Here is a 13,299-nt window from a genome sequence, read left to right on the forward strand (position 1 = left end):
AGAAAGTGGTAAGGGCGTGGAATGTCCTACCTGCTAATGTAGTCAACTCAGCCACATTAGGGAGATTTAAACTATCCTTAGATAGGGACATGGATGATGATGGGATAGTGTAGGGGGACAGGCTAAGAATAGTTCACAGGTCGGTGCAACATCGAGGGCTGAAGGGCCTGTTCTGCGCTGTATTGTTCTATATTCTATGACAGAGTGTGTGTGTGTGTATATGTGTGAGAGAGAGTGTGTTTGAGAGTGTGTGTCTGTGTGTGAGAGTGAGAGGGGAGCTTGTATGTGTGTGAGTCTGTGAGAGAGTGGGCGTGCATGTGTGCACGCTTGTGAGAGAGACAGTGAGAGAGAAAGTGTGTGAGTGTGAGCGTATTGACTTTGTTCAGGAATGCTGAAATTCAAACTTTACCCTGAACTGGCACTTTCCTTGACTTTCTCACCCAGGGTGGGAGTAAGTGAAACAGAGTGGGGTATATTTGTCCAATATCACACAAACGCATCACCATTGGTTTCCTCGCAGTGATACAATGCAAAGAAAATCCTAATTTCATCACCTTGCTTGCACATATACATCAAGGATCAGGTAAATAGCTTGAAAAAAGGCCTATTGGAACCATGACTCTTGTAGTACTCAATCATCTACAAACAATCCATTCCAATTGTGGATGGCACGGTGGTACAGTGGTTAGCACTGCTCCCTCACAGCGCCTGAGACCCGGGTTCAATTCCCGCCTCAGGCGACTCTCTGTGTGGAGTTTGCACATTCTCCCCGTGTCTGTGTGGGTTTCCACCGGGTGCTCCGGTTTCCTCCCACAGTCCAAAGATGTGCAGGTCAGGTGAATTGGCCATAGGTAATGGGTAAATGTAGGGGTGTGGGTGGGTTGCGCTTCGGCGGGTCGGTGTGGACTTGTTGGGCCGAAGGGCCTGTTTCCACACTGTAATGTGATCTAAATCTAATCTAATTGTATGAAGGGGATTGAGACTACCTATTATGCAGAAAACAGCACCATTCCAAATTCCTGAGACAGAGTTGTATTTATTTAGTAGATTCAGGTCATCAAATACATCAGAGAATTGTCTGTGAGGAATGTTTCATTGGAAAGGGCAGACACGGCGGGCAGTATATTGGGATCTCCTTCTCACTCCTCTCTCGATTGCTTCTAATCTCTGGGAAGTGTTAGTCAATTCCATTTATTTTCCAAAACTAATCAACGATGGGTTCTTGTGTTACGGTTATACTGTCCCTACTTCTGAGCTAGGAGGTGCAGTTCAAGTCCCATCTACTCCAGAGGTGTACAATAACACCCCTGAACACGTTGATTAGAAATTATGTAAACTAGTTAATATATTTCTTAAATTTAACCTACACCAATAGAAGAAAAACTGATGAAAGGAAGCTAATGTGGGGAGTATATAATCGCTTGGGTTAAATGGCCCATTCCTTTGCTGTAAAGGCAATATAAGGATTCATATCATTCATCAATATCAAATTAAGTTTTGTGATATTATTGAGAATGTAATGTATTGCTGCAGCTCTCCTTGGTGAGGGTCACTGCTCCCAATTGCCAGTCTATAACCCCTGCTGGAACTGTGAGAGAGGAGGACACTGAGATTGGCTTGGATAAGAATGAGTCATTACAGACACTGGACTGCACAGATTAGGACCTGACTCTTGAAGGACATTTAGAACTGACAGGGATGTTGGAGTGGTGGCACTGTTAGTTAATGATGAAAACAAATCACAACAGAGATCAATCGGATCAGATCAGAAGTGGTTTGGGTAAAAATGAGGAATGATAAAGGAAGAGTTCATTTGCTGAAGTGGTGTACAGACTCTGTAACAGCAACCACACAGTAGGGTAAAGCATAAAGGAAGAAATAATGGAGGCATCTCAGAAATACACAGCAATAATCATGGGAATTATAAACTGCATATCAATTGGAAAAGCCAGATGGCAAAAGTAGCCTAGATAAGTTGTTTATAGAATGTTTTGAGGCTAGCTTCTTGGAAGCCACAAAACGACATGACCGTCTCTCACTAGTATCCTTACATACAGATAAGGAAGGATACCACTTCGACTGGGACAACATATCCAGCCTAGGACAAGCCAAACAGAGACACGCTGAGAATTCCTAGAAGCATGGCATTCCAACCGGAACTCTATCAACAAACAAATCGAGTTAGACCCCATCTACCACCCCTTGAGAAAAACAACAGGAAATGATATCACCACAGGAAATGACATCACCAACCCAAAGAACCTCAAACATAAATTGAAAGCAGGAATTATCAGCAATGCTTTGCCCGGAGGCCCACTGAAGATGTTACCTAGTATGGTGAGGAAACGTCTGGAAATGAACCTTCCAGCTCAGTGAGCAAACCTACATCCAGAACCTTAACCTGAGCTACAAATCTTCTCAAAACTTGCTAATATCAGATCTGTATTGTGCAATGAGTGGCATTAATGAAATGAAGGGCAATTCTAAGTAGCAGTGATCATAATATGATTTAATTTTATATTCATTTTAGGGGAAGGAAGAGGGATGAGTCTAAGACATTTTTAAAAATGCAATTAAGAGTAATTATGAGGACTTATTATGAAATTTGAGTTGGCTCAACTGAATTGACAAATTTGGTTAAATAGGTTAGTAGAGATACAGTGGCAGTTACTTAAGGAGATATTTCAGAATGCACAGAATAGATACATTCCAAAGAGTAAGAAAATTTCCGATGGACAGACCCATCATCAGTGATTAACCATAAGTATGAAAGATAATGTCAAACTTAAAAATAAAGCACTTCATTGCGCGAAGACAGGTGGCAAATCAGAAGATTAGGCAGAATATTAAAAAAAAACAAAGAATGACAAAAAATATTAATGAGGAGGAAAAAATTAGAGCATGGACGAAAGCTAGTCAGAAATATTAAAAAAAGGTAGTATGAGTTTCTGTAAATATTTTTAAAAAGAGGAGTTAACAAAGTGAACATAGGACTTGAGCCTGGAGAATCGGTAAGGGGAAATAAAGTAAAGTTGGATGAACTGAGGAGATATTTTGCATTGGTCTTCATTATAGAAGATATAAGTAACATTCAGAAGCAGCGCACAAGACCATTAGATATAGAAGCAGAATTAGGCCATTCAGCCCATCAAGTCTGCTCAGCCATTTGATAATGGTTGTTATGTTTTTCAACTCCATTGTCTTGCCTTCATCCCGTAACCATTGATTCCCATACTAGTCAAGAACCTATCTATCGATGTCTTAAATATTAACAATGTCATGGCTTCCACAGCCCTTGGCGACAATGAGTTCCACAGATTCCCCACCCACTGGCTGACGAAATTCCTCCTCACCTCAGTTCTAAAGGGTTGTCCCTTCACTCTGTGGCTGTGCCTTCAGGTCCTAGTCTCTCCTACTGATGGAAACATCTTCTCCATGTCCACTCTATCCAAGCCTCTCTGTATTTTGTATGTTTCGATCTGAAATCCCCCTTCATCCTTTTAAACTCCATCAAGTACTGATGCAGAGTCCCTAACTGTTCCTCATATGATAAGCTCTTCACCACCAGGATCACTCTTTTAAACTCCTCTGGACCACCTCGAAGACCCGCACATCCTTCCTTAGATTTGGGGCCAAAAACTGCTCACATTATAAGCCAGGAATTGAAAGGAAAAGAGGAACATGGGAAATTATGATTAACAGACAAATGGTACTGATTAAATTGTTGGTGGAGACACTGACAAATGCCTGGGTCTTGATAAACCAAGGGTGTTAAAATAAGTGGCCAATGAGAAAGCTGATACGCTAGTTTTAATTTTCCAATTTTCCCTTTATTTGAGGAAGTTCCCATTAGATTGTAAGATAAAGAATATAACTCCTTTATTCAAAAGGGAAAGGACACAGAAAGCAGGAAACTACAGACCAGTTACCTATCACCTATCTTGGAAAAATGTTAGAGGCTGTTACTAAAGACATTATAGTGAGATACTTAGAAAAGTTCAAGGTGATCAGGTAGAATCAACAGTGTTTTGTGAAGGGAAGTTCATGTTTAACCAATCTATTGGAGTGACTTGAGGAGGTAATGTGTGCTGCAGATTAAGAGGAAGCAGTTGATGTACTGTACTTAGATTTCCAGAAGGTATTTGATAAAGTAGCACATCAAAGTGTACAGCAAAGACAAAAAGCTCATGGTGTAGCAAGTAGTACAATAGCACAGACAGAAGATCTTCCGGCAAACAGTGTGTGTAAGCATAAATGTGTTTTTTTCAACCTGGCAAAATGAAACGAGTGCGTGCGACAGGGATCAGTCCTGGGACTGCAAATATTTGTAATCTGTACAAATGACTTGAAAGAAGGGATAGATCGTTGTCAAATTTGCTAACGACACAAAATAAGTAGGAGTATCAGGTGTGAAGAAGACATTAATGAGGCAATAAAAGGGTATAGCCAGGTTAAGTGAGTGGACAAGGATCTGGCAAATTTTGTAAAGTGTGGCAAAGTGTGAAACTGTCCATTTTGGCAGGAATTAAAAAACATTTTATTTAAATAGGGAAAGATTTCAGAGCTCTGATTTGCAGACAGGTCGGGGTGTCCCAGTATATTTAATAAGATCATGATTGATCTGATTGTAACTTCAAATCCAAAGATAGAGAAAGTAATTAGTAAATCTAATAGGATATTATTGATTGAATCATTGATTACATAAGTTTATGGTTCAGTTTGACAGGTCTCATGCCTGGAATAATGCATTCTGGATTGATCACCTTATTTAAGGAAGGATGGAAATGCATTGGAAGCATTTTGGAAAGGTTTACTAGACTAATATCTGGAATAGGCGAAAGACAGGACTGCAGATGCTGGAGATTAGAGTTGAGAGTGTGGTGCTAGAAAAGCACAGCAGGTCAGGCAGCACCTGAGGAGCAGGAGAATCAATGTTTTGGGCAAAAGCCCTTCATCAGACTGAAGGGCTTTTGCCCAAAACGTTGACTCTCCTGCTCCTCGGATGCTACCTGACCTGCTGTGCTTTTCCAGCACCACACTCGACTAATATCTGGAATAAGTGGGCTGCCTTCTGAGGAAAGGCTTGCTATTACTGGTGTTTAAAAAAGAGACACCTTAACTGAAATATTTAAGATCAAGAAAGGTGTTCACAGGATATGTTCCCTCTTAGCACAATTAAGAACTGGAGTCACTGTTTAAAATTAAGGGTTGTCCATTTCAAACAGAGATGAGGCAAACTTTGTTTTATTCCAGAGGGTTGAGTGTCTTTGGATTTCTCTTTTTCAACAAGGGGCGAGGAAGCAGAGTCCTTGAATATTTTAAGTCAGTGGGAGGTAGGTTCTTGTTCAGCAAGGGGGTGAAAGATTATCAGGGGTCATCACAAATGTGGATTTAAGGTCACAATCAGATCAGTCATGAGTTTATTAAATGACCTAGCAGACGAAGGCTAACTGGCCAATTCCTGCTCCGGTTCATAAGTTCACATGCCTCTCAGACCTTTGACATTTGAGGTCTAGGTTCCCTAGGAGTAGTCTAGATCAGATTTGATATAGATTACCCACAAATGGTGGAACAACTCGAGGGACGTCATCTGCTCCTAAGTTCCACTTGGGTAACATATGAGAAGGCTCTTGGTGCAAATGAACTGTTTCCAAGGATTTACAATAACTCTTTGATTTCAATAATCAGTCAACAAGTGTTACCTGAAGATACCCTCAGTCTGTGCTCCATTGAGTTTCAGCACTTCCTCGGAGAGTCTAGTTTGGACCCATGGAAGCTGTCGGTCTGAATAGTGCTCATGTTGCATATTCATGATCTCTTCCAGAGAGCTACCAAACATGGATGGGCAGAAAACAGCATTTGTGGCATGTCTGATCTCGTCCGCATTGGGTTTCCGAAGTCCCTGGTTGAAGATCAAGAAGAAAAGACATTGTTCCTTTTTCTCTTTCAAAATCTATTTTCCATCTGAACACTTCCGTTTGCTGCAACAAGTACCAAGACAGGCTGCTTTTGGTCAACCATTTACTTTCAAATCACAATAGAATTATCAGAATGTACAGCACAGAAACTAGTCATTTCACTCAAACGCGTCGACAATGGTTTGTAGCCATGTCTCATTATATTTCAGTAGCCTATCAGCACATCCTTCTATTTCTTCCTCTCCCACATATACGTCTATGTTCCTCCTAAATGTATCTATGCTACTCATCTCATCTAATCCACGCGTCCTCAATGTTCTCTAGGTAAGCAGGTTTCTGCTGAATTCCTTAGCAGCTTTTTGAGTGAGTATCTTATGCTTATGACTGGCCGTCTTAAACATCCCATCACAGAATTGTCAGAGAGCAACAGGAGGCTATTCAGCCCAGTATGTCATCACTGGCATCTCTCGATATTCCCATTCTCCTAACTTCTCCCTGTAACCCTGCACATTCTTCCTTTTCACACATCTAATTCTCTCTTGAATGCCTCAATTGAATCTGCCTTCACCACATCCTGAGGCAGTGCCCTCCCAAACTTAGACGTTTGCATCGTGAAGGAGCAGTATTTATAAGGTTCCCCACAATAGGTTGTTGCACAAATTACAGAGGCATGGGACTGAGGGTGATTTAGTGGTTTGGATCAGAAATTGCCGAGCTGAAAGAAGCTGAAAGGTGGTGGTTGATGGAAAATATTCATCCTGGAGTTCAGTTACTTGTGATGTATCGCAAGAATCTGTTTTGGGTCCACTGTTGTTTGTCATTTGTATAATTGACCTGGATAATGGCATAGAAGGATGGGTTAGTAAATTTGCGGATGACACTAAGGTCAATCGAGTTGTGGATAGTGACGAAGGATGTTGTAGATTACAGAGGGACATAGTTAAGCAGCAGAGCTGGGCTGAGAGGTGGCAAATGGAATTTAATGTGGAAAAGAGTGACGTGATTCATTTTGGAACGAGTAACAGGAATAAAGAGTACTGGGCTAATGGTAAGATTCTTGGTAGTGTAGATGAGCAGAGAGATCTCGGTGTCCATGTACATAGATCCCTGAAAGTTGCCACCCAGGTTGATAGGGTTGTTAAGAAGGCATACGGTGTGTTAGCTTTTATTGGTAGAGAGATTGAATTTTGGAACCATGAGGTCATGCTGCAGCTGTACAAAACTCTGGTGTGGCCACACTTGGGAGTATTGTGTACAGTTCTGATCGCCGCATTATAGGAAGGATGTGGAAGCTTTGGAAAGGGTGCAGAGGAGATTTACCAGGATGTTGCCTGGTATGGAGGGAAGGTCTTATGAGGAAAGGCTGAGGGACTTGAGGCTGTTTTCATTAGAGAGAAGAAGGTTGAGAGGTGACTTGATTGAGACATATAAGATAATCAAAGGGTTAGATAAGGTGGACAGGAAGACCCTTTTTCCTCGGATGGTGATGGCCAGCATAAGGGGACATAGCTTTAAATTGAGGGGTGATTGATATAGGACAGATGTCAGAGGTGGTTTCTTTACTCAGAGAGGGGTGGGGTGTGGAACGCACTGCCTGCAACAGTAGTAGACTTTCCAACTTTAAGAGCATTTAAATGGTCATTGGATAGGCATTTGGACGATATAGTCTAGGTTAGATGGGCTTCAGATTGGTTTCATACAGGGCAGAGCAACATCGTGGGCTGAAGGGCCTGTACTGCACTGTTCCGTGTTCTATCTACTTCTCTCATAGAATCATATCACACGAAAACAGATCCTTTAGTCCAACCAGTCCACGCCGATCGTATTTCCAAACCAAATTAACTGTATCTGCATCTACCTCTTCATCTGGCAATTTATTTCACACACTAACCACACTCTGTGTAAAAAAAAGTTGCCCCTCATGTCCTTTTAAATTTTTCTCCTGTCATCTTAAAAATATGACCCTTAGTTTTGAACTCCACAATTTTAGGGAAAGGACCTTTGCTATTCACCTTTATCTTTGCCCCTCATGATTTAATAAAGCTCTGTAAGGTTACACCTTAACCTCCTATGCTCCAGTGAAAATATCCCAGCCTATCCAACTCAAATACTCCATTCCTAGCAACATTCTGAACATCCTTTTCTGAACCCTGTCCAGTTTAATAATATCCTTCCTATAACAGGGTGACTAGAAGTGTTTACAGTACAAAGTTTGGGAGAAGATTTGTAGCTCAGGTGCTCGTTGTTGTGGTTCTGTTCACCGAGCTGGGAATTTGTGTTGCAGATGTTTCGTCCCCTGTCCAGGTGACATCCTCAGTGCTTGGGAGCCTCCTGTGAAGCGCTTCTGTGATGTTTCCTCCGGCATTTATAGTGGTTTATAGCACCCGGAGGAAACCCACACAGACACGGGGGCAATGTGCAAACTCTACACAGACAGTTGCCTGAGGAGGGAAATGAACCCAGGTCTCTGGTGCTGTGAGGCAGCAGTGCTAACCACTGTGACATCTCAACTCCTACACTCAAAGGTCTGAGCAATGAAGGCAAGTGTGGTAAACACCTTATTACCCAATCTATAAATTTCAAAGAAATATATATCTGAATTCTTAGGTGTCTCTGTATAAGTCCACCCTTGTTTGTTTTACCAAAATGCAGCACTGATGCAATTGATCAAGATCCCTTTGTAATCTTGGATAACCTTCATTATATCACCAATTTCGGTGTCATCCGCAAACTTATTAACCATTCCTCCAAAATTCTCATCCAAATCATTGATATAAATGACAACAAAAGTGGACCTAGTACCGATCCCTGTGAAACACCGCTGGTCACAAGCCTCTAAACTGAAAAACAACCCTCCACAATCTGTCACCTACCATAAAGGCAATTTTTTTTAATCCAACTGGCACGCTCACCCTGATTTTGCTGAAACTCCTCGATGCTGTCTGAACTGCTGTGCTCTTCCAGCACCATTGATCCAGAATCTGGTTTCCAGCATCTGCAGTCATTGTTTTTACCTACCTGAATCCCATGTGATCTAACTTTACTAATTAGTCTACTATGCAGAGCCTTCTCAAAGGCTTTACTAAAGTCCAAATAAGCAATGTCCTCATCAATCTTTTTGGTTACTTCCTCAAAAAACTCATCAAGTTTGAGAGACACAGTTTCCCATGCATAAAACCATCTGATTATCCCCAATCATTCATTGCCTCTCCAAATGCATGTAAATCCTATCTTTCAGAATCACCTCCAAAAATCTTTTTACCACCAACGTCAGACTCACAGATCTATAGTTCCCAAGCTTCTTCTTACAGCCTTCCTTAAACAAATGTGTAACATTAGCTACCCTCCAGTCCTCCAGCAGCTCACCTGCGGTTAAAGATGATACAAATATTTCTGCTGGAAGCTCCACAATTTCCTCTCTAAATTCCCACAATGTCCCGTGATTCATTAGATCAGGCCCAGGAGATTTATCCATCTTTATGTTTTCTAAGACCTCCAGCACTACCCCCTTTGTAATGTGAACTGTTTTCAAAACATCAATATTTATTTCCCTGAGTTCTCTAGCCACCATTTCTTTCTCTACAGTAAAAACTGATGCAAAGTATTTATTTAATTTCTCTCTGATCGCCTGAGGTTCAACAAAAAGATGATCTTATTGATCTTTAAGGGACCCTACTCTCCCTACTTGCTCTCTTGCTCTTAATGTACTTGTAGAATCTCTTTGGGTTATCCTGAACCTTACCTGCCAAGGCTATCTCATATCCCCTCATTGCCTTTCCGATTTTCCTCTTAAGAACGCCCCTGCACTCTTTATACTTTTCCAGAAATTTTCATCCCAGTTATCTACATCTAATATGATTATTTTTTATTCTGGACTGGAGCGTCTAAATCTTTATTCATCCATTGTTTCCTACGCTTACCAGCCTTACCTTTCACTCTAACAGGAACATAATGCATCTGAACTCTCGTTCTGAAAGCCTCCCAATTGTCAGTTACCCTGTGAACAGGCGACTCCAGTCAACTTTTGAAAGTCCTTCTCTCATACCATTAAAATTTGCCTTCCTCCAATTAAGAAAGTTAAAAATCACACAACATCAGGTTATAGTCCAACAGGTCTATTTGGAAGCACTAGCTTTTGGAGCACTGCTCCTTCATCAGGTGGTTGTGGAGTATAGGATCGTAAGTCCAAATCCGGCACCTCCAAATCATGACTACCATCGACACCATTAACTACCGGCTCAAAGTGGAGAGGATCTCCAAGAACATCGCACAGGTGTCTTATGATCTTATCCTCCACAACCACCTGATGAGGGAGCAGCGCTCCGAAAGCTAGTGCTTCCAAATAAACCTGGTGTTGTGTGATTTTCAACTTTGTACACCTCAGTCCAACATCGGCTCCTCCAAATCCAATTGAGAACTTTAACTTTTATGGTAGGCTTATTTTTTTCCATGAATATTTTAAAACTAATAGAATTATAATCACTGTTGCCAAAGTGTTCCCTTCAGTCACTTGCCCTGCCTTATTTCCCAAGAGAAGGTTAAATTTTGCTCCATCTCTAGTAGGAACATTTACATATTGATAAAGAAACTTTTCTTGAACACATTTAACAAATTCCTCACCATCCAAACCTTTAACACAATGGCAGTCCGAAACAATGTGTGGAAAATTAAAATTCCCTGTATAACACAATCTGTGTCCCTCTATACCTTTCGTATTCATATATCTGTCCAGTTGCCTCTTACTTTAAGCCTAATTGACATTTTTACTCTGGGAAATAGACTCCAACAATCCATGCCTCTCAACTTTGTAAAGTTCTATCAGATCGCCCCTCACCATTGATGTTCAAGCTCCTCATAATTAATGCTCTTCAAACTAGGCAACATCCTGGTAAACCATTGCTGTATCCCTCCAAAGTTTCCATTTCCTTCTGGTAGTGTGACAATCAGAACTGTACACAATATTCCAAATGTGGCCTAAGTAAAATTCTAAACAGCTGCAACATGACTTGCCAGTTTTTATACTCTATGTCCGTCAATGAAGGCAAGTACGTCATATGCCTTCTTTATCACCTTATCCACTGATGTTGCCACTTTCAGATAACTGTGGACCTGTGCGCCTAGATCCCATTGTATGTTAATACTACAAGGGTTCTGCCATTTACTGTAAAGTTCCCTTCTGCATTAGACCTTCCAAATGCACCACCTCACAGTTATCCGGATTAGACTCCATATAATATGTTGCAAACAGCAGCGGTGCTAACACTGAATTACACAGGGTATAGAGGGATATGGATTGTGTAAAGGCAAAAGGAATTTAGCTTATAAACGCACTGTGTGTTGGAAGTGCCTGTTCCTGTGCTATACTGTTCTTTGTTCTTCATATAGACAGCCCATCCAATACATCCCATTATCAATCTTTTGCATGTCTGAATTATCTCCTTCTCACCATAGATTAGATTAGATTAGATTAGATTAGATTAGATTAGATTAGATTAGATTAGATTAGATTAGATTAGATTAGATTAGATTAGATTAGATTAGATTAGATTAGATTAGATTAGATTAGATTAGATTAGATTAGATTAGATTAGATTAGATTAGAACCCGGGTCTCTGGCACTGTGAGGCAGCAGTGCTAACCACTGTGCCACCATGCCGCCCACTTTTTTTTTGTGTGAAATAAGTGAGAGGCTGGGCAGCATCTTCTTCATTGTTAAGGACACTAGCAAAGTGTACATTTAATACCTCAGCCTCGTCCTCTTCTCCCCTCTGCTTATATCTGTATTAATGAGATTACTGAGACCAGTACTAAATCCAAGATTTAATTAATTTACATTCCACCAGTTGCTGTGGTGGGATATGAACCCTTGTTTCTAAAGCATCAGTCTGGGCATCTGGATTAATAATCCAGTGTCATTAACATGACACATTAACTTGGTGTTGTGTGACTTTTGACTCTTTTCATCATGGGTGCGAAAATGCAAATTCTCAGCCAGCAGTAAGTGAAGAAGATGAGTCAATATACAGTAACAAGAGGAAGGTCAGGGTCACATAAGAAGAAATACACCAATACAGATGGGAAGGACCGAGTGTTCCTTTGCTTGAAGATAGTTTCATTTCACCATTACCCCAATTACAATTACTACACAACTTACTGCATAGAGGCAGTCTCATGGTGCTATAACAATCTAAAACAGTAATGCTGTCTCAAAGTGCTCGAACAAACTAGAACAGAAAAGCTGTCTCAAAGTGCTCTAACAAACTAGAACAGTAATGCTGTCTCAAAGTGCTCTAACAAACCAGAACAGAAACGCTGTCTCAAGGTGCTCGAACAAACAAGAACAGTAATGCTGTCTCAAAGTGCTCTAACAAACCAGAACAGAAACGCTGTCTCTATGTGCACTAACAAACTAGAACAGTAATGCTGTCTCAAAGTGCTCGAACAAACTAGAACAGAAACGCTGTCTCAAAGTGATCGAACAAACTAGAACAGTAATGCTGTCCCAAAGTGCTCGAACAAACTAGAACAGAAATGCTGTCTCAAAGTGCTCGAACAAACCAGAACAGAAACGCTGTCTTAAAGTGCTCGAACAAACCAGAACAGAAACGCTGTCTCAAGGTGCTCTAACAAACCAGAACAGAAGCGCTGTCTCAAAGTGCTCGAACAAACCAGAACAGAAACGCTGTCTCAAAGTGCTTGAACAAACTAGAACAGTAATGCTGTCTCAAAGTGCTCGAACAAACGAGAACAGAAACGCTGTATCAAAGTGCTCGAACAAACCAGAACAGAAACGCTGTCTCAAAGTGCTTGAACAAACTAGAACAGTAATGCTGTCTCAAAGTGCTCGAACAATCGAGAACAGAAACGCTGTATCAAAGTGCTCGAACAAACTAGAACAGTAATGCTGTCTCAAAGTGCTCGAACACACTAGAACAGTAATGCTGTCTCAAAGTGCGCGAACAAACAAGAACAGAAACGCTGTCTCAAAGTGCTTGAACAAACGAGAACAGTAATGCTGTCTCAAAATGCTCCAACAAACTAGAACAGAAACGCTGTCTCAATGTGCTCTAACAAACTAGAACAGTAATGCTATCTCAATGTGTAACAAGCGAGAACAGTAATGCTGCCTCAATGTGTAACAAGCGAGAACAGTAATGCTGTCTGAATGTGTAACAAGCGAGAACAGTAATGCTGTCTCAATGTGTAACAAACTAGAACACTAATGCTCTCTCAGTGTGTAACAAACTAGAGCAATAATGCTATCGCAATGTATAACATACTAGAGCAGAAGTGCTGTCTCAATGTGTAACAAGCGAGAACAGTAATACTGCCTCAATGTGTAACAAGCGAGAACAGTAATGCTGTCACAATGTGTAACAAG

General features: G+C 41.0%; 1 protein-coding gene across 2 annotated transcripts in view; it reads right to left on the bottom strand.

Moving 5' to 3' along the window:
* Window positions 1–13,299, bottom strand: part of arhgap39 (Rho GTPase activating protein 39) — a 650,153-nt gene that overhangs the window by 23,121 nt on the left and 613,733 nt on the right. For both annotated transcript variants that reach the window (XM_043690879.1, XM_043690878.1), the window contains one exon: window positions 5,703–5,902. In XM_043690879.1, coding sequence (XP_043546814.1) covers window positions 5,703–5,902 — 200 coding nt within the window. The remainder of the gene's footprint in view (window positions 1–5,702; window positions 5,903–13,299) is intronic.

Source organism: Chiloscyllium plagiosum, chromosome 5 (assembly GCF_004010195.1).
Source record: "Chiloscyllium plagiosum isolate BGI_BamShark_2017 chromosome 5, ASM401019v2, whole genome shotgun sequence".
NCBI lineage: Eukaryota > Metazoa > Chordata > Chondrichthyes > Orectolobiformes > Hemiscylliidae > Chiloscyllium > Chiloscyllium plagiosum.